The 22,881-nt window shown below is 40.6% G+C and overlaps 1 protein-coding gene across 12 annotated transcripts in view; it reads right to left on the bottom strand.

Annotated features, from left to right (window-relative positions):
- LOC122576962 overlaps window positions 1-22,881 on the bottom strand; it is an 85,318-nt gene that overhangs the window by 12,365 nt on the left and 50,072 nt on the right. For 4 of the 12 annotated variants that reach the window (XM_043747908.1, XM_043747909.1, XM_043747910.1 and 1 more), the window contains 3 exons: window positions 7,289-7,492; window positions 2,908-3,246; window positions 2,065-2,387 (listed from right to left, as the gene is read on the bottom strand). In XM_043747908.1, the coding sequence (XP_043603843.1) occupies window positions 2,065-2,387; window positions 2,908-3,246; window positions 7,289-7,492 (866 nt within the window). Of the gene's footprint in view, window positions 1-2,064; window positions 2,459-2,907; window positions 3,247-7,288; window positions 7,493-18,623; window positions 20,334-22,881 lie in introns of those variants that run through there. The other 8 variants (XM_043747913.1, XM_043747914.1, XM_043747915.1 and 5 more) reach the window with 5 other exon arrangements.

Below are 22,881 nucleotides of genomic sequence, written 5' to 3'. Positions count from 1 at the left end.
CGCCATTTAGTTGTTCTTTCAAGGATGATCACTTCCAGGCAGCACGTATTGTTAGGCTACTACGGTTGCGTGGGTTTAAACGAGTCGAGCCTAGTCAGCGATCGCAATTATGCAACGAGAAATTAATCGGCGGCGTAGAGGGGTTTGGCGGGGCGAAAGCAGCGACGGATTGTTAGCGCTGATTGCCAATTAGCGGCCGGACAATTCGCATTTGTCGACGTTCGATTCGATCGTCGTAAGACGCCAGCTACTTGCGCGTTAAGATGCTTTCTATTCTCTACGTTCTTTTTTCTTCCCTCGTATGTATCATTTTTTTCTTTTTTTCTTTTTTTGAAACAGCAGAAATATTTTATTCATTTGCAATAAAATAAAACATCTGTCTGATTTGTTTACTTAGCCGACAAACCCTTTGTTGCAGCGGATCAACGCACGGGACGGAGGAACAAAAAAGACAAAATGAAGAGAAGAAGTGAAAAAAAGTAGGCGAAGATGCGCGTATGCACGGAACAAGAGCAACAGGATGTGAATGTGACAGACAGAATGAGAATTTTAAGAAGCAATGACACGCTACAAAAGTGTAAAGACAACTTACGACCTAACACTGTCGCAGGAAACGCTAGAAACAGTGTCATCGAGATGCTTTAGACTGGCCGAAGATATCTTTGCTCGTGTGACCATACGATTTAGCCGACTATGGCAACGATACAACGTGCGGTGTTGTTTTGCGCGAAACAACAGAACACTTGCTAAGCTTCTCGATGGTACATCGAGCAACAGCAACTGCTGATATCCGGCCAGTCGACGATATCTTTAGCCATTTAATTATTAACACTTTACCGACTGATAGCCGATTAATCGGTTTTTTGTTACCGACACTTACCGACCGATAGCCGATTAATCGGTTTTTTGTCTCCAACGCTTATCGACCGATTGCCTATTAGTCGGCTTTTCGTCGCCGGCAATCTTTCTCGTTATTTGAGCAGCAATTTGCTGTTTAGTACTGTGATTGCTTGCTCAGTAGCGTCAGTTGCGTTGCTTCGTAAGCTGCCACAGTTTTATACCCATTTGGAAAACGTACGGTTCGCGATGAACAAAGAGAATGGTATTGCAGAGTGTAAAGCGAAACAGAGCCGGCGCCAGGGAGATTCTGCGCTTGAGATGCCGGTCGGACGTGCGTGTGCTGTTGAATCGGTAGCGGTCGGTAAAGTGCTAACAGAGATTACATGAAATATCATCCTTTGCTCGGATTATCGTTAGTTGAAAGTTGTTGTAACCAGACCGCGGATGTTTGTGCAGAATTATAGTTCTGTGAATAAGATGGAAGAAACGTAAGGAGAAATTTCTTTGTTTCCTTTTCTTTTCACAGCAACTATACTATGTGTATTATGCGCGCACACGTGTACGTTTCGTAAACGCCCGCAGTGCAACTGTAATGTCGTTAGAAAAGGAGCGAATTTTGTTTCCAGTAGTTTGATGGTTTCGGCGATGATCTCTGCTGGAAATTGGAAATCGACAACGAGAACGGCGTATCTTAATTGTCAACGCGGAATGCGCGTTAAAACTCGCAACAGCCAATTATCCAGCTAACGATAGTTACCTGGCAGTGCAGCACTGCACCACCTTCCTTAAGAAACACTCTTAAATTTCAATCTACTTTTACCGCCTGGTATAAAATAAAATTGCGCTCCTAACGGCCTCGGCGAGGTTTGGCTAGATAAACAGGCGGATAAAAATGTTATTCTCGGACAAACAGAACATTTGGTGGAATTAGAAAAATATTGTCAGCCGCCGGTACGTTGTCCCTCGTATGTGCGTGCGTGTGTGTGTCAGCCCGGATGAAATTAAGGATTTCATAAATATTTACGGATACGTGTTCGTAAATATTGATTTATAAATATGGAAGACTCGCGGGCGAATGGATTTCACTGGCGGCAAATACGATACGAGTTATTTTTCCATCATTTTAATATAAAAATAACGTCGTTCTCGTTTCGGTTCCATCTACGTATTATTTTCACGACTTGGAATTTTCTACTTTCTGTTTCTGACTTTATTTCTACGTACCTGCAGGTGGATTTTGCTGGAAATATTGGGTCAGATCGTTTCTTCGGGGCAATGGCTGGGTTCCTCGTAACGTTGTTACCACGCCTCGCGTTCGCGTTTTTAAAACGCTCCAACCTGACCTCCGCTTGAGATAACTTCCTGGTAACACTTTGTTTTGGAAGCTTGTCAGGAACATCGACCATAAAGTCCTCGGGGAATTCCTCGCTCTCGAGGTCGTTTTTAACACGATGCTTCAACGTCTCGTCGTACTCCATCAGATGAAGTTTCGCCATCATACGATTCCTTTCTATCATATCCTCGTCCAAAACTTCCTCCATACGTGTCTGCTCGAATGCAATTGAAATATCGAGGTAAAAATTGCCCAGCGGAATATCTCCCTGCGCTATGCACGCAACTAAAATTGCCAGATAGCAAAAGAACGTGTATTTAAATACGTCGAGCGGAAATGATAGCGTAGCTCCGGTATATTTCGTCTCAATCACACGTTACAATTAATAGATCTAATCCTAAGCTAAACAAATTGTATTTATCCTTGTGCTTTATGTTTTAAGTTACGTTCCAAGTCCTAGAAACTTTTCGGTTACGTCTTTGCGTTTACTGTTTATTACAAGAAGCCAAGGAAAGTTCCGCGAATTACTATGAAAGTATTTTTCCAAATTGCATCCTTTAACTTGCACCTCGTGGCCGAGATTTTTCACCGTTTGCACGACGTAAGTCGATACTTGCTGCTTCGCATGTATGTATCATGTGTGTGTGTGTGTGTGTGTACACATACGAAGCAAATATGTTAAGAAATGCTATTTCAATGGGGAAAATTGCCACGTTTGGAAAATGGCGCGTTACCTCGTCTCGGTGGTTTCCATTCGCATATTGCGCGACGTGGTTCTCGTTCCCAAACTCGTCATCCTCTTGGTGCTGGCGCGCGCACGGACCGAACGATTCTCGACTGATTTCCTCGTGATACGAGACGATCGGTTTGCCGCCGTTCAAATTGCTGTTCACGTCAGCCCTGGCTACTCGTTTCACAGTCACCGACTGTCGGTTCACCGCCAAATTTCCGTTCTTCTGCACGCCGTTTCCGTTCGTCTGTTTCCGCGATTTGTTCTCCAGCGGCTCCAGTGGGTAGCTCCTGTCGATGCCCTTCACCGTCGTTTGCCGTCTTTCGTCGAACATCTGCCTCACCTTCGCCAACAGATGTTATTTTTATGATTAATCTTGTCGCTGTTTGTTAACCAGTTAGCTGTTGCGACCACTTTGCTAACTTTGCAAGGCAATGTGCCTGAACCGTGTGGCAAAAAGTAAGTGACGAGTATACTCGTCAAGCGCAGAGTGTGTGCTATAATATGGAATTAAGCTGCAACGAAACGGTTGTTTCATTTTTGAATTATATTAGTGAATTATATTAGTGGTAACACAAAATGTTTCTTCATGACGAGTATACTCGCGGAAAAGGCTAACTGGTTGAAAGCAACGATGGATGAGATAGCGTTGCAAGTGTTTGTATATGTCAGAAGTATGCAATCATTTTGAAGTAACGGAATACAATGCAAAAAGTAAGCGGCGACGAGTATACTCGTCAAGCGCAGAGTGTGTGCTATAATATGGAATTAAGCTGCAACGAAACGGTTGTTTCATTTTTGAATTTGATTAGTGACAGACTAGTGGTAACACAAAATGTTTCTTCATGACGAGTATACTCGCGGNGAAACGGCTAACTGGTTGAAAGCAACGATGGATGAGATAGCGTTGCAAGTGTTTGTACATGTCAGAAGTATGCAATCATTTTGAAGTAACGGAATACAATGCAAAAAGTAAGCGGCGACGAGTATACTCGTCAAGCGCAGAGTGTGTGCTATAATATGGAATTAAGCTGCAACGAAACGGTTGTTTTATTTTTGAATTTGATTAGTGACAGGCTCGTGGTAACAAAACGTTTCTTCATGACGAGTATACTCGCGGAAAAGGCTAACAGGTTGAAAGCAACGATGGATAAGATAAAAGATAGAAGATAGAAGATGAATAAGTTTTAATAATTGTTTATTAAAACTTATTCATCTTCTAAAAGTACTAATTTGCCAACTAACTAATTGCTAATTAGCAGCACTAACCAAGATAAATGTACCAAATGTAGCATGCAAATAGTATAATTTAAGTAGTATAAAAGTATTTAGTATGTTTATAGAATACACGTAATAGCAGTCAGCAGCAGCTTCTCAGGAGATGTGACGATGAACAATAAATTAAAAAAAGAAAAAGAAAGAAACGGAAAAGAATCACGAGGAGAGATCGTTTCTCCTATTTTTTGATCCTCGCAATTGTAACAAATTTTCAGAACAGGTTCGTTCAATGTTACTCGAAGGTTTACCTTTACTTGTTGACATAATTTCACTTCCCGCCAAACTGGTTCCACGCTCGACAACGCTCACTTACGAATTCTCAAGATTGCGGTCAAGGCTCGCCAAACCCTTAATCATCTTACCTTTCTTCAATAATGAAACGCAACCATCCACCTTGCTTCGGATTCTTCACAAATATTTTATGCAACACACCGTATGTTATATGCGAATATCAGTGTTATATACAGGGTGTGTGCTTAACTTCAATGTCAAAGCTTCGCGAGGACGTAGGGGATGGATAAATTAAGCAGTGAACTGCAGAATTTAGTTTTAAAAGTCCCTGACGGGGCGCGTAATTAAAGTCAAGCAACGACGAGTATATACGTCGAACGCAGAGCGGGCGCTCCTACAATAAATTTTACATTTCTATCCGACGAAAAATGAACGATTCATCGTTGAGAAAGGTATTGTTATTAAAAACTTACAAATTTGCAACAAATAATAAGTTAAAGCACACGAACAATTGGAAAACAATCAACAACTTGATTTGTAAAAAACAATACATAATCGATACACCAAAGAGATTAATCAAATAATCAAACTTCTTTTATAAAATACGCAACAGGTTTATTACCTTTTACCAAAGTCTTCACTTCTTATAGCAAATGCTACTATTTTATCTTACACGACGAGTATACTCGTCGAACCAAGATAACTGGTTAGGAAGAAAAGTCCCGTAGGGATTTTCTCTTAGAGGAAATCGCGGTGAGAGGAGCAAAACAGTTCTCGTTTATTCGCGTTATCGTCTATTTAATGAAGATACTGTTCAAAATACTGGCCTCACGCAGCGATGCGAGCATTGCACCTAACAACGACCGCTCTAATTGCAGCCAGACATTGTTCCGCTGATATTTGATGCGGAAACGTGCCATAATGCAAATAAACAAATAAAAAAATGGAAACGTTTTTCTCGTACCTTAGTAATAAATAACAAATTACTGATCAAATAATGAAAAAAATCATCGGCGACAAAAAGCCGATTGATAGGCTATCGGTCAGTAAGCGTCGGCGGCAGAAAACCGATTAATCGGCCATCGGTCAGTAAAGTGTTAATGTGTACTTTACAATTTGTCCAACTGGACATTCGGTCAATTTTTCTGGCTTACCAAGTGTGAGTAAACAAATTCCCTTGCTAACTCGCTCTCCGATCTCGAACAAGCGCCAATAACCGACAATAATGTATAATATATCGATCCCCTATACGCGTTCGAAGTTTTCACATTTAAATTGGGGACTCCCATATTTACGGACAAAAATAAGTAAAAAAGGGAAGAATAACATTTTGCCACCGGAGGCTTCGTTTCGGGAGAAAAATGAGTTTGAAAAGCCATCGGGTATCCCAGGTGCGTGAACTGCGAGTTCCCAATTACGAAACTTCTGTTGCTGCTCGTGTCTGTACCATTGAAACACGAACAACGTGACGATCTGTCTTTTGATTTAAAGAAGTGATTCCAACAAAATACTAATCTCGTCCTTGTTCATGAAACGATGTTCAAATTAAATATAGAACGAGGGAAAGTAATGATCGATATCGCGGAGATAAAGCAACGACAATAATAGGAAGCGGATCGTGTCACAAGCCAGGAGCGGAAGTTTCCTAATTCGAAACTTGATACGACGATAGCTCACGAGTTTGCAAACTCACTTTTTCTAAAAAACGAAGCCTCGAACGAAAAAATGTCGCTCTCCTTTTTTCCACTTATTTTTCTATCAATACAATCACCATCCGATCGCTCGTACCACGATTTCGGAGACACCCTGTATGTACGTAGAAATATTTTCCTCTACACGAAAGTTCTACGCTTCCCGCGTATTTTTACACGAAGATTTACCGAATGTTCGACTGGACAAATTGTAAAGTACAAATTAAGTCGCTCGTACCACGATTTCGGAGACACCCTGTATGTACGTAGAAATATTTTCCTCTACACGAAAGTTCTACACTTCCCGCGTATTTTTACACGAAGATTTACCGAATGTCCAGCTGGACAAATTGTAAAGTACAAATTAAATAATAAAAAAAAATTTTTTTGCAAAAAAAAGAAGAGCCACGTTCTTTCAGATTCTACCGCGATATGAGATGTCCCATTTATTCGCATATCCTTCGTTCGATCACTTTATCCTTTCTATTCTATTTTGAGCGCGAGTAGTTTTGCTGTTAAACAGTTAATAATAAAATAATTGTATTCGACATGTTTGTAAGAAAGTTGATTTTGGCGCGGTTGACGCATATACTCGTCGCGTGAGATAAGAAATTACCGTTTGCTATAAAAGCACAAAATTTTTGCAAAATGTAAGTCATGCTCCGTATAATGTATAACTTTTTATAAATCGAGTCGATTATTTTCCCCAATGCATCCCCATTTGTGTACTTTGCTGCGTATATCCGCCATTTTGCCAATCGTTTCGTGCGCTTCGTTTTATTATTTTTAGCAATTTTTAATTTTTTGATAACAACACCTTTCTCAACGATGAATATTCTATCGAATAAAAATCTACTCCTCCCTTGTTTTCTTTTATTTTTCTCATAAAATTTACAATAGGAACATTTGCCCTGCGTTCGACGTATATACTCGTCGTCGCTTGATTTTCACTACGCACGGGATTTTGGAAACTAAACTTCGCAGTTAACAGGTTAACGAACGAAGGCGTGTTTCGTGGGAGAAAAAACAGAGAAAAGAAAAGAGAAGGAACGGAACGAAAGGCTGAAAGGCGATTCGTCGTGATTCCCAGCCACGAAACAGCGGCCATTAGCCCATTCAAGAAAGCGTAGCGTGAAACCGCGTTACGACAACGCGAGGCGCGTTTCCACGCGAGGATTCGCTCACCTTTCCACCTTGCGAGGTCGAGGTTGTATGGCTGCTGCTCGAGGTCTTTGTGACGGTGTGCTGGCTGATGGAGGTAGCATGATTCGAGCTGTTGGAGCCAGCGCTGCCTCGTTGCACCACTTGATAAGCTCGTTGCTGTTGTTGGTCGTAAAGCTGCAACAACTTCTGCTCCTTCTCCTGCAGTTGCTTCTGCTGAAAGCGAGCCTGCGACAACCGCACGTAATTTTCTCTTAGCTTTATCATATCTTGTCGGGCAATGTTTCTCGATGGCGACAGACTTTTACGACTTTTAGCCTCGTCTTTAGCTTTAAAAGTCAATCGATGACAAATTTGCTGGTCTTATAAACTTAGGTTTGTTCATAGATTTTATCGAAGCTCATCAATTTCGTTACGTGAACATGTGCACGAGCGTGACAAATTCTTTTAAATTTATCGTTTGAAGGGATTTTTGAAGCAGAATGCTATCCGTTTGGGAAATTGTTGCTCCTTGCTTTTGTTTAATTTTCTTAGTTGTGAGAGAGCACAGGTATTGGACTTATGTGTAAGATCGTTCAGGTTCGGATCTTTTAGGTTAGGTTTAGGTTAGGTTAGGATCGTTAGGTATGCGGTCGAGTACAAGAGACTCAAGGCACATTTGAAGTTTGTAATTTTTAACCTGTTGAAATTGATAACAGGCTTGAAGACGGCTTTTTTATACTTTGCTATCAGTCTGGGTATTTCAATCTTGCGCCTTTTAAATACTTTTTTAACACTACGATCTTTAACTCGAATTTTGTGAATGGATCCCGCAACGACCCAACGATTATATTTGTTTTTCAGAATCTACACGAACATTTTAACGAAACAAATTACTCAGACGTGTTCTCTTTCAACGATAAAATGGTCAGCCAATACGGGATAGCCCAGCAAAGAAGCACAATTTGAAATATTGTCGAGGAATCAACCTTCCACAGTAACAACTCTTCAGCTGCAGTGATCGACAATTGTCACTTTGTCAATGATCGCGTAATCGAGCGAAACGATCGTCCAAAAACTTGTTTGCACTTGAATTTCTTCCAATTGAACTTCTCCTGCAATAGCCTCGATCCCACCTCGTAACTTTACCGCGTCTTTAACCCGAAAGAGATTCTTAAACGCACGGCAATCTTTTCCCTTCAAAATTCCTTTCTTATATCGCGCGATCTTCTAAAATCGCGCAATCGACGAAGCAACGAAGTGATCAACGCGACTGGCTTCCACTGGCTCGATCGATCCGCGATCGTTTCGTAGCTGATCTCCCTCGTGGAAACAATTAAGCCGAAGCTGTGATTCGCGAGTGAAGTTAACGCCGGCCGGCTCGCGACTTCTGGTTAACCGTGGCTCCTACAACGATAGCTGCACAGGCTACAGTGCGAGCGATGCATACGCGGCGCTCGCACGCCGTGCAATCTCATCGATTCCTTTTAACCTACATGCCAAGGGGTTAGTAAACTCGATGCCTCGCTGAAGCTGACGGAATTCTTCCCTTAATTCCAAGCGAGAGCCTAAAGACCAGGCACTAAGCGTTAGACGATTCATTATTACTCGAGCGATCGACTAATGGACTTGAGATTAAGCAGTTAGCTGCTTTTGACGAGTATACTCGTCACGAAGAAGTAGAAATATTCTGTGTTATGACGAGAAAAATGATGAAGAAAATAAAACAGTCGTTTCAGTACAATTTAACTCTATATTACAACAGCCACACATATTGTGGTACTTGACGAGTATATTCGTCATCGCTTACTTTTTGCCACGCATACTGTACTGCTTGATGAATATACTCGTCGTCGCTTACTTTTTGTCGCACACTGTGCTACTTGACGAGTATATTCGTCATCGCTTACTTTTTGTCACACACTGCGGTGCTTGACGAGTATATTCGTCATCGCTTACTTTTGCCACACACTGTGGTGCTTGACGAGTATATTCGTCATCGCTTACTTTTTGTCACACATTATGGTGTTTGACGAGTATATTCGTCATCGCTTACTTTTTGTCACACACTGTGGTGCTTGACGAGTATACTCGTCACGCGTAAAAGGTCGTTGCAATTCGCTGTTTAGATTGCAGTAATGAAATTAAAAATCAGTAATATCACGATAACTTTATTCTATATCATAGCAACCACACATATTCTATGCTTGACGAGTATACTCGTCGTCGCTTACTTTTTGCCACACATCTTAGGTACACACTTTTCAAAATTTTCAAAGAGATCGCAACAGCTAATTGGTTAAGGAACGGCGTTTATAATCGAAATTGTATTTCCACATCGAAAGTACGTAATTGTAGCCTTCGTTTTCGCCCACGCGTGGTATACCGCTTCTATTTTTATATCCCAAAGTGGCCATTTCGTCTTATCGCTTGTCGATCACAACTGGCAATTATATTAGAAACGCCTCATTCAGAAAGAAATTCGAAACAAAGTGATCGAGTAAGAACGAAGAAGATCAATACGTGGCTTGTTTTATATACAATCATGTATATATATATCATATATATCATTATATACAATTTATATTATATACAATATACAATCAATCGTCAGGCAATGTATTACAATCAATTTTCGAGCGACGTGAGGACAGAAACGCGGGTAGACGCACCGCGTGCGTCAAATGGTATTACGAGCAATGCACGTGCATGTGACGAATCAGAAAATTCGTTTATGATTCCTCTTGTACAACTTCATCATCTGCTCTACGTATGTACTTTCGTAATAAAAGATATTTCAAGCACGTAAAGGACCAAAAACGTAAACATTTTCCCGCTAAAGCTAAGCCGACGAAACGAGGACCGCTTCTTCTCAACAACTACACATATTTTCTACCGCGATTGTACGAACTTTTATAAAACATCGATCACAGATTTTCGGTTACCAGCTTCTCAAATATTTTAGATCGCCCCAAAAGTTTCTTTCATTTTATTGGGTTGGCAATTAAGTGATTGCGGATTTTGCCACTAGGTGGTATTAACAAAATCCGCAATCACTTAGTTGCCAACCTGACATAAGCAAACGTTGAATGCACGACATTTCTTCTTTCGCATTATTTTATTTGTAGTAACAGATTTGTAGTAACAAAACAACGAATAAAACAAAAAATATTATCTATTATTTCCTTCTGAAACGAAAGAAACTTTTTACCAAATATAATTAAACAAATTTTGTTAGGTTAGAAAAATCGATTTAGTTTCGAACGAACGAGCTTCCGCAGCTTGAAATTTCCCCACCTTACGCCGTACGTTTTGCAAAGGTGAAAGACCTGTCGACGCAACTCCCACCAGCCACTTAATTAAAGTCGTGGTGAATAATCGTATTCGCGAACGTTCAGCTGATGTTGGCGCCTGTCGCTTGTGCGAATCAACCGGCCAGGGATTCGTCTTCGTCGAAAGATCGAGTATTGTTTGATAATCAAGAGGAAACTGTTAATTGGATAGCCGTCGAATCGTTGAGCCGGCAATCAGGCGGCCTGCTAATTGATTTATTCCTAATGAGCCTGGTCGGCCGCGCCGCGTCCATCGTCTCTCGCTTTGTACACGTGCAAATTCCTGGCTCGGCCACCCGTGAACGCGTAATTCGTAATGATAACGAGACGTTGATTGGACGTCGATTAGCGTCGATGCTTCGATCGGTTGCCTGAAATATTTTTCCCTTTTTTACGCAACCGTGTCGCATCGTTTCGTCGATTAGACGTGATTTTTCCACCAACGTGATCGAACGACGATGGAAAAACAGTTTCGGCGCTTGTTTGCTTTCCTGCCTACGCTTAAATCGATTATCGTAATCGCGACTATGTTAAGGTTGCACTTGCTGCTGGCAAACGAATGATAAGCAGAAAAAGAGGTTATATTGGCTTGGCAACTAAGTGATTGCGGTTTTTGTAATACCACCTAACGGCAAAATCCGCAATCACTTAGTTGCCAACCTCGACCGGCATTTACATTGAGTTGCGTTATTTGATTTTTGGAAATTCGTTTCATTAGGCGTTCAGATTGTCAGAGATTCTAGGAAGATTATTCGTTTCTATATCGCGATTAATACGTAGAATTGATGTGTTTTCTTAATTGCGCATTCTTCACATGTCACTTCCTTTCTAGGTTGCTGTGTCTCACGCTATAATTGCCAACCATTTACAAGTCGTTAACAGTGCAGCCACGTAATGTTAACCAATCGATTGGAGTAGCGAGCACGCGAATATCCAGCCGCCTATTCGCGAAACAGAGTTTTCACAGCGATTTACAATAGCAAGGGAACAACGACGAAGACCAAAGTGTGTCAAGTACGTTTCACGCGATTCGCGTGTTTCACGGAAGTATATTTTCGGATTAATTGAAAGTTCAAATTAAAACTGAAACTTCTCCGGGGAGTAAGCTACGTTTTACAAAATGAGTATAAAGAACTATAAATATCGTTATGACAGCCACTCACCAAGTACACGTACAGTAAGAGAGAAACAACGATAAAGAAAACTGAAAACTGTCAAACCAAATGATCGAGACTATGTCAAGTATTTTCTAACACTTTACCGACCCCTAGCGGTTCAACAGCATACACACGTCCGACCGGCAGCTCAGGCGCAGATTCCGCGTGACGCCGCCTCTGTTTCGGTTTACACTCTCCAATACCATTCTTTTTGTTCATCGCGAACCGTACGTTTTCCAAATTGGTATAAAACTGTGGCAGCTTACGAAGTAACGCAACTGACGCAACCGAGCAAAGTATTTTAGTACCAAATAACAAATTACTGCTCAAATAATGATAAAAATTGTCGGCAACAAAAAGCCGATTAATAGACTATCGGTCGGCAAACGTCGACGACAAAAAGCCGATTAATAGGCTATCGGTGGTAAGCGTCGACGACAAAAAGCCGATTAATAGGCTATCGGTGGTAAGCGTCGGCGACAAAGAACCGATTAATCGGCTGTCGGTCGGTAAAGTGTTGACCACTTTCGAAATAAAAATGAAATTTTCGAACAACGAAAATATATAAATAATTGTAAAACAATTTCGTCGCTACGAGATACGTCGTAAACTGTCCAAAGAAACGTTTCCTCCAAAGTGTTGCTGCGTGAAATGCCCGTGCAATTAATCGATTACTTCTAAAAATATTTCAACTTTCTCAGTCAGACTGTCGGTCGCACGTTCTATTCCTGACTTTGCCACCTGCGGTGTATTCGAAGCAAAAACACCTTTTACCAAACGCAAAACAAAACGGACGAAAATGGAAAGGAGCATGGAGGCAGGTTTTATTTTCCAAAATAACAACTCGATGCAACGGCTTCTGCGTAGGTGGCACTGAAAACCTAACCTCGCAACAGCAGTACGTTCACCTTGCCCTTAAATAAGACTGTGGATTGCCGTGTACCGGTCCATCGAAACGGGCGAGACGGCGACGAAGAGAGAGAAAGAGAGAGAATAAAAAGAGGAAAGGGACAGGTGGGCCAAGGGGAAGGATCGCAGGTACATTAAAGAAACAAGTAGCAGCGGAAGAAAGGAGGTCAGCGTGGAATGGCTGGCGAGAAACCGCGCAATCGTATCGTGGCTGAATCAGTGAGGCAAATGTAAAGAAAGTAAATGTAGAAAAGCCAGATAAGACTGTAACGTGCTGTATATTATAAGGAAATTTCTTTCCAACCATTTTCATTCAGCTTACTTTTTTGCCTGTCCGTCCGGATGGAATTTTTTGTAAAACGAAGATTCAGCTACTTGCCTAAGACAACTGCAGAGCTGAAAGTTGGAAAACACGCTCGTTTTACCACGATAACACCGTGTAATTTCAAGAAATCGATTCTTCCTTGCGGATAATTGTCTGGTTGGCCCAGCTGAAGTCCCGAGATATCTTCTTATCGCACGGTGGAGCTCAGTGTACGTTGTCGGATGACAACTTGCAGCGGGTAAAATAAACAACGAGGTGTGTAAATTGGAAAAATTGAAAAAGATGGTTCCATTTAAAAATAAGTACTAAGAAGAAGAAAATAAGTTTGCTAAAATCAGGTACCGTGAAGTATTTGAACGTCATATACAGGGAAACCTGTACATGTTGAACACGTAATAATCGTATAATCGCGGTATCGTATAATAGCGCATTATAATAATAATTATTATTATTAAAACTTGTATTATTAAAAATAAAAACCTGGCGAGCTCACATTACTTTAGTTGGAAAGTTTTCAGAATTATAACGCTTTCGAAGATTCTCTGTTCGATTGGATAAATGTTGGGTTTTAGGATTCGAGTCAAATGTCGTTGCATTTGTACGTCGAAATCGTTAAAACATTGCCTTCCTCGCCTTCGTTGAAAATTTCTTCATCCAAAACGTTCATCGAAGAAAGCAGAAGACGGGTCGAATGGAGGATGTGCCGCAAGGTTTTTGATTTTAATATTTTATTTTCCATCGATTATTCGATGGTACCTGGTTCATTTTAAAATAAAAGCCATGTTCTTTAATTTTATCAACGAGTTAACTGTTGCGACCTGTTTGAAAAGCGTGTTCCTAAATTGTGTTGCAAAAAGTAACCGATGACGAGTATACTCGTCAAACACAGAGTACGTGTGGCTGCTATAATGTAGAATACATTTTTGGTCCGACTGTTTTACTTTTCAATTTTATTACTACAGTTTACTGCCATTGCTAAATTGCAATTAAGACAGCAAATTGTAACTACATTTTACGCGCGACGAGTATACTCGTCAGAACAAAAAGTATTGCCAATTCTTCGTGACGAGTATACTCGTCAGAACACAAAGTATTGCCAATTCTTCGTGACGAGTATACTCGTCAGAACACAAAGTATTGCCAGTCCTTCGTGACGAGTATACTCGTCAGAACACAAAGTATTGCCAATTCTTCGTGACGAGTATACTCGTCAGAGCACAAAGTATTGCCAGTCCTTCGTGACGAGTGTACTCGTCAGAGCACAAAGTATTGCCAGTCCTTCGTGACGAGCATACTCGTCAGAACACAAAGTATTGCCAGTTCTTCGTGACGAGTATACTCGTCAAAACCGTCTAGCCGGTTAATTTACATATTTCATTCTCGTCTGCTCGTCTACGACTGCCCAACCGATTCTTTGTGATGGACAATGGATGGCCATTGGATTTTGATGGACAATATGGACATTGGCCAACAATGTACTAATCGATTCAAAGGCTGATTCTGGGCACAAAATATACAGTATGTAAATTTGTTCCTATGTGTATCGTAGTATATTTCTTTCCAGTTCTACGTTCGCTATATATATTCGACTAACCAACCACGGCGACCACCAAAATAGGAACGTCCGCGAATGATGCAGCGATATTTGCAAGCCACGAAGATCCTAAAATTGCATTCTCCTACCTCAAGATCACCTGAATTTGCTCCAAAAGTAGCTTCTCAAATGGGAAGCTAAAATCAACGAGACTAAATCAACCGGTGTAAGTTTCTTTTTCAGGAAAGAGCGATGCCATCGCAAACTTTATCAAACGCGTAAAAACCGCATAAAAATACCGCAGCTGTCAACAGTACATTTATGAATTGGCAACTAAATGATTGCGGATTTTATCATTAGATGGTATTGACAAAATCCGCACAATCACTTAGTTGCCAACCCAAGAGATCTTCACAATATGTTGCGCGCCATAAAGTCAATCGGAAGGAACAGTTAACAGTAAAAAGAGAGGAAATAGATGGAAGATACGAAAATATGTACTGACAACTTGTCAGAAAGCGAGGATTATCAGCGAGGAATAAGGCACTTATTTGTAGAAAAGATAACAAGGCCGATATGGATTTATGGCATCGAGCTACAGGCTCGTGTCTGTAAATCCAATACTGTCATCGTACGAAGATCTCAAGCCAAAATACTCCGCAGGATGACGGATGCACCGTGCTATGTATCAAACAAAACGCTGCACAATGACTCTGACAAGCAATTCATCAGACGGACAATACGAGAAAGAAGCAACAGCCACTACATCAAACTGAATCTTCGCAGCAATCTTCTTGGTTGTACCGGTTCTGAAGAAACAGGGTCCTAGAAGACTAAGAAGACAGTGGGCAAAATGACGTCAGTGGCCGGAGTGACGTCAAATGAGTCGACGTTACGACATACAGGGTGAACCAATATCAGAGATTGCTGTGTTTTTGATAGTTGGATCGAAAATTGTTTTATCAGATAGTTTCAACGTGATTATAGCAAATTTGTCGTCAACTCTCTTCTTCTCATGATTTTTCGCCATCACCTTGAATTTTTTTGCAAATAAACCGATAATTTTTTAATAAAACACCTATCTGCCAGAGGATTGCAAGGCGAATTTGTACTTTACAATTTGTCCAGCTGGACATTCGGTAAATTCCTTTTTTCTACTGATCACGACTTCTGGTTCACCCTGTATAAGGAACCTGAGGCACCAAATCAGCCTAAAGAATCTTCTCTTTGATTCTGATCGCCGATGCGAAGATAGGAAAAAGAAAGTTCACTTTTTGCCGTTGCAGTAACAGTTTATATCAGTTTCGATTCAACGAGATGAAATGTTGTACGTATCAGAAAATAAAAAATCCGCCAATTCGTCGATCCAATTATTTTCTCAGCAATTTTCCTCATAGACACGCAAACGTAAACTTTCTCGAGCTTTGAAGATATTACACCGCGCCAGGAAAGTCTCAGACCGTGCATCACGTTTAATAATCAGACTCACTTAACTTGTCCATGTAATCCGAGAAAATTAGATTAACCACTACGCTATAAAATTAGCAATCGAACTTGCCTGATAATACCAATCATCAATAATCGAAATCCTCTCATTTTACATTCTGCAAGAATACCTTCCCATTAACTCGTTACCATTCCGCCAAGAAGAACGATCGAACGAAAAGATTGGAAATCTCCAGCGAACGTTCCACAGCGAATTCGTAAATCAGCGACAAGACAGCGGATAGTCGAGCTGGCCTCTGCGCTTTTTCCAGCGAGCGCAACGAAAAAGGCAAATGGAGAATCGTGTCTTGTTGTTTCGAAAACATCGGCCAGCAACGAGCATGTGCGGCGAATATCAGGCGATGGAAATGGAGAAACTGGCCGCGTCGTCGCATCAATGACACACCAACGACACTGCAACACGACGTCCTGGCGAGCAAAAGGAACGTCAGAGAACGCGTGCCTTCTCCTCTATAAATGGTCATGTGTGTCAGAGGCGCGATACTGCGATCTTGCGCGCCTGGTTCAAGTGTGAACAGCGAATGATCCAACTGATCCGATGATTCCTTTCGCATCCCAGTCTGTTCACACCTATGCGGATCTTCCCTTTGAAGCTTAGAACGATTATCTTCCCTTTGAAGCTTAAAACAATTATCTTCCCTTTTCCTCCACTTGGAAAATTCATTCGAACCTGATTTTATCATTACATCGCGTGATATGGTTTTATTTTGTGATCGTATCATAGCCATCGTATGTTATTTTATGCCATTGTGCGATTACGCTGTGGTGAATAATCACGAACGATGGAAATATTCGAGTGAGAATTTCTACACAGCTTTAGGCAGCTTCAAGGTGATGAGAGAAGAAACGAAACGCGTATGCTTTGGTCCATTTGGACGGTTACTTTTCTTACGCAAATTACTGCAAGCGAAACTGCCATAAATGTGTCGCGAGGATTTTTGAATTTCACGACTCACTATGCTTACATATAGCGAAACCGATTAGCCGTTGAAAAGGTGCGTGAACATCGCTTTGAACATATTGGCTTGGCAACTAAGTGGTTGCGGACCTTGTCATTACCATCTAATGACAAAATCCGCAGTCACTTAGTTGCCAACCCAATATAACCTAACCTAACATGTTAAGTAACCTAACCTCAATCACTTAGTTGCCAATATAACACGATAATATGCGATGTAACATTTGGAAGAAGCTACGTGCGATCAAAAACCTAGTTTAAGAAACGACAATGTGATATGAGGCGACTTAACGAACCCGAAACAACCTGATTTAACTATAATTACAAAAGACGAAAACAATGAATAAACCCAAGAATACTTCGCGTCTTGCACATATTAAATTAGAGTTGAAATATTTGTTGAGTTAGTAGTTTCTCAATATAAATGAACCAGCACTTTTTTACAGCCAACCTATGGAAAAATATATTTTTCTATCGAGAAGCTAACGACGGCCGTGAAATCTCATTGGAAAGAAGTGACTTAGAGAAATTTTCGTCCATCGTAGCACGTGGCCCTCCAGCACAACTTTATCCTGTCAAGCTTTTTCATACGACCATTAACACTAGAACTATCACACCAGTCAAATTGACTGGTTTTACAATTTTATTTTAAAATTCCTACTGAAATTGCCTCTTATTATTAAAAAAAGAAAAGAATGGAAACACAAAATCAACCACTGTTCTGACGTCCTTCACGTCTTATTTGTAATCGATTCGTTTGAACATTTTTCATGAAGAAAAATCCATAGATAAAAGAACATATAAGTAAACAATGTTGTGTATTTAAAATTGAAGGTAGATTTGTATAACAAAATGTTGCCAGAAAAACTTGACTCGCCGATCTATTCAACACTAGAACTACCACACCAGTCAAATCGACTGGTTTTACCATGTAATGACTTTCGCAACGATAACTAAAAGTATAATATAATGAATTTTATTTTGTCTTTTATGTATTCAAACTGAAAATAATTTTGTATCGAGGCTATTTATACCAATAGCAGTGAAAATGACCGGTACTTGTACTCAAAGTGTACAGGAGTCCTGTAATTATGGAACCCCAATTAACCAGTTTCCTCGTTCTCTACAACTTGCCACACGTTTTTCAAATTTTTACCGCGTATCATTCCATATGACGATATCAGTTATCAGGAAAATTCCGGATGCTGACGCTAGAAACGCCATACCAGTCAAAACGACTGGTCCTACAATTTTATAAATGGCCCAACCCTCGTTTAGGGATCATGGTCCCAGCTGGATTAATAATAGCAAAAATGTACTAAATAACATGGAATTGCTTCTGTAAGAAAGTAACAGGTCAATAAATATAAAGATATTCTATTATTACGTATTTCTTAAAGCCCAGTGATTTTCACTGGTTTTGGTAGAAATAGTTTCGTCTTAACGGTCTTAACAACGCACAAATTTATTACATTTATATGCCCCGCTTTGTATATGAAATTTTTCATTAAAGATATATATTGATTGAAATAGACAATGCGGGAAAACGATTTCGCCACCAAGTATATGTACCATATATCATTGGACATTGTCAGGAAGAAAAGGAGCACTCGTAATAAAAGAGTAACGTTTGTAGAACAATATCGCCAGAGACAGTACCATGTTATTCAGATTGGACTTGATCTCTTGAGCTGCCCAGGACGATTCCATGTCCATGGAGACTCCGGCGGGTTGCAGTTGTTTCGATCGAATCGACGTATTTCTGCTTTGCTTCTTTCTTTCCTTGCGCTTCATCTTTCATGGCTATTGCTCATCGCCTCCACGAGTAAACATCAACCTTCTTCTTCGCCAAATATACACACGATATTTACACCTTACATGGTCCTCACCTTACGCGCTTTAGCGCCTTCCATTTATCATTCACCTTAGAGAAGAATACATTCGAAGTGTCAGCTTTCTATTTTATGGCCCATTGTTCGCACCTCTCCGACGCGAGAGCCGATTCAACTTGAAGTTACAAGCTTGCGTCAATCCGATGCGATATCACGTCGCGGTGGCTTCAGGGCCGACCTTGAGATCCTCAAGTTCGCAGGTTCCGCGAAGCGAAACTCGCAAGCCACAGATTCGATGGAGTAGCCGCGAGTTCGCTGTTTAATTAGCCATTTGATAGCTCGTCATCGATCCTTCAAGCTTGCAGATTCAATTAAACTATTGCAGTTAGGAGTTTACGTCAGCGTTCTGCTGACGAGCAATCGATACGCCGTTACGTGGCTGGGTGGAAGGTCGCTCTTATGGATGTCAAGTTCATAGCTCTGGCGACGAAACTTCTGAACTCTCGGCTTCCACGAACACTGGCTACGATTTCCTTATTTGATTAGCGGTTTATTACCTGGCGCCACTCTCTTGTTTCTATGCTAAACGAACGATTTAACGCGTGTCTCGTTACCGAGCAAGTTCCGTATATTTTTTCGTTCAACGATCCTCGCACGTTTTCCATATTTCAGTTCCTATCGCTGCAAGATATTTCATTCATTTGATGTAATCGTTACGATTATCATCATCGTTGATTATGGCTGTCGTTCGCTATTGATCGTTAGATCGGACGTTCATAGTCGCGGAGAATTCGTGGCTCTCGTATTTTGGCCTAGTTGCGGAACGTAGAGCAGAAATCATGGCGCCATAATGTCACGTTAAATATTTAGTAATACGTTCTTGTCAGCTCTCTGCTACTACGTATTTATCGAGACAGCGTCGAAACGCGTTCTAATTTTCAACCCAAGCCTCCGGACATGAAGAAATTTCGAGCGAAGAATTTGTCGAAGGAACTTCGTTAACACCTTTTAAACTGTTGCTAAACTTTACGTTGCTTGTCATCTTTTTTCCAGTGCCCTCCGAGACACTGTCAATAGCCACAGCTACTGTCAAACTTGCGGATGTTCAGATTTCTGAGGACCTTTCTCTGTATTTATTCAAATAAAATACTCTGAAATCTGAAGCGAGGCATTGATCGAGAAAAGAGACAGACGCGCGCCTACTCTTCGTCTTCTTGCGTTTATTGACTATGCTAATTTCCTAATTGCGATATCGAGTTTCCGATAAAAAGAGCGTCAATTACGGTATTTTCTTATCTCAAGTACGATTTTCTCAGTTCGAAGTTTCTATGTTCTTGGGTCTGTCTGGTTCCAACGTTCGACAGAGAATTTGCCAGTTGTCAGTCGGTGAATTTTCGGCAATTTATCGCGCAGACATCGTCAAGCGTAACGTCCAAATCTTCGCTGTGACTTATCTGCGATTTTCCTGCGTTTCTGCCTTCAGCCACGATTTCCTGCCAAACTGCAGCCATCGAGCAGCAATCGACGATGAATTGTAAGCTGCTGATAGAGCTGACACTACGAGGGTTACCATCACAACTGCGTTGTTACCAAGCTCGGTTTGCTTACGCTCCATCGGCGCGCATGTGCAACTTTCCTACCCTTCGATTGTTGATGACAACGTGGTCATCGTGAATCGACAGATTATCGCTACGTAATTCGCCATCATCAGCGTTGCTATTACAAGCTAGGTTATTACGAGATGAGAAAATAACGGGAGAAACGAATTTAGAAATTTACGACTCTTTCAGCTGTTTCATTTTGGTCGTTTCGCCTGTTCGATCGTTCAGCACCGTAAACAGGCAAAACGAAGTATATAAATTACTGAAACGCCGATAATCGATCGTGACGTCAATCATCTAATCAGCGTTTCAGAAAGAGAATATTTTTCCAGGAATACCTTCGGTATTTTTGCAGTTCTATAGATTTCCAGCTAGCTGCTTGTAGAAAATAATTAATACCGCTTGTTTTTTCTATTTTTCAGATTGCACTATACGGGGTGTCCCAGCACAATCACCGTACAATTGACAAGGGAGCGATTGTGCGCGAGAAAACAAGCCGAAAGTGTGCAACAGAATTTATTTATTCGACGCTTCGTTTCCGGGAAAATCGAGCTTGTAAATTTGTCGAGTGTACGTAAATCTGGATAATTCCGGGTTAGACAGGGCCGAATATGGTTGACAGAAAGTTATTCTACGTGAAAAAACAAGTGGAAAACGTAGAGTAAAGTTTACTCATTGGAGGCTTCGTTTTTGGGGAAACCGAGCTTCTAAATTTGTCGACTATACTTCAGTCTGACTAATTCCGGGCTAGACAGGATCGAATGATCGACAGGAAGTTATTCTACGTATAAAAATAAGCAAAAAATGCAGAATAAAGTTTTCCCGTAGGAAGCTCCGTTTCCGAGAAAATGAAATCTCAAAATTGATGGGGTATGCATGCGTCAGGCCAGTTCTTAATCGAACACGTTCAGACTCTATTTTCTTGCGAACGAAGCTATATGGGAGAAAATTTTATTCCACATTTTTCACTTGTTTTCGTACGTAGTGCAATCTTCTGCTAATTATTTTTTCGTATCTAGCCGGTGGGTAATTAAACAAATTTTTAGATTCGATTCTATCGGAAACGAAGCGCCATACGAAAAAATTCTATTCTACATTTTCGATTTATTTTTTCACGTAGAGTCACTCCTTTGTCGATTGTACTATAGTTACCAAGACTATACATCGAAGAATTACTAATTTTTTCGTGGAAGTTGAGATTTCTGTCCTGTAAATTATGTGCTCAAGCGTAACATATGCGAATTTTCCGGACCGTTCTTCGTATTGTTAAGCGCACTTGATATTCCATTTTCTGTGAAACAATTCCAAGCAGTAAAGTTCAAGGTTATTCGACCGCGAAATGTGAATTTGTCAACGTACCAATCGTTAAATGGAAATGTCACAGGACTACTAAAACTTTTTATTATAATTTTTATACACCGCTTTCTTCGCGTCTGCATCGAATGTAAAAATTCGATATACAGGGTGAGTCATGTAAAACAGAACGTAAAGATATCTTTGTTAATATCGAGGATAGGAAAAAGTGTCAGAGAGGAAAGTTATATCGTTCAAGAAGACACATATGACGACACTCAAACGTCTGTTGATTGACGCCTTTTTCAAGGTCTTTTGGAAATTTCCGATGATCTTGCCAAAGATTTTGAAAAAAGCGTCGATCAATTTTTTAGTATCACCGTATTTGTCTCCTCGAGCAACTATAACTTTCCTGTCCGACACTCCTCCCTGTCTTCGACACCAACAGAGATGTTTAGCTGTTTTGTTTTACACAAGTCACCCTGTATATGCGTCCGATCAAAGCGAATAAAATTGCTTCTCGAACAAATGTCGAATTTTCGTTCGCGGGGAAACACGTTCGAGAAATCCGTCGGAGTCGCGTGTTTCGTCGCTTGTTAACCGGATTATTTAAAACTTCAGCTGCAGCTACGTCGAAATTCAAAGTTCAAGGTTGCTGAAGAGATGGATTTGCACGATGCCGCGCGCAGATAACACACGCTCCTTGAAAATCTTACGAATTCCATTACGAATAAAATTTCTTGTAATTCCATCTGGCTTGACGAGATATTTTATACGAGAAGATTATTGTTATTAAAGTTATAAAGAAATAAAATTACTATTCGTGAAGTTAAAAGCGCGAAGAACGTTATACGACATAACGTTACGTAAAACATTTTATCTTTTACCATATTTATCTTCGTTCTATTTTTCGACGTTATGGAAAATATTTTCAATAAGTGGAAAATTCCAAGGATAAAAGAGTGTTTCACGGTCTTACGAAGATCTCCGAGATTTATTTGACCGCGTTAAAATTCCATCTTCCTTCCGTATTAATATTCGACAAAAAGTTTTCACATCCTTTAATGCTTGTATGGAATTTCTATGGGGTTACGGAAAAATGTAAATTTCCGTGAAAACGACCCAGTGCCATAAGTTTTCCAAACACGAGCAGTAAAATTTATGTGGGAGTAAAATTTATGCAGAAGTAAA

Source organism: Bombus pyrosoma, linkage group LG17 (assembly GCF_014825855.1).
Source record: "Bombus pyrosoma isolate SC7728 linkage group LG17, ASM1482585v1, whole genome shotgun sequence".
Classification (NCBI taxonomy): Eukaryota; Metazoa; Arthropoda; class Insecta; order Hymenoptera; family Apidae; genus Bombus; species Bombus pyrosoma.
Note: the sequence above shows the minus strand (reverse complement) of the source record. Positions and strands in the feature narration are given on the sequence as shown.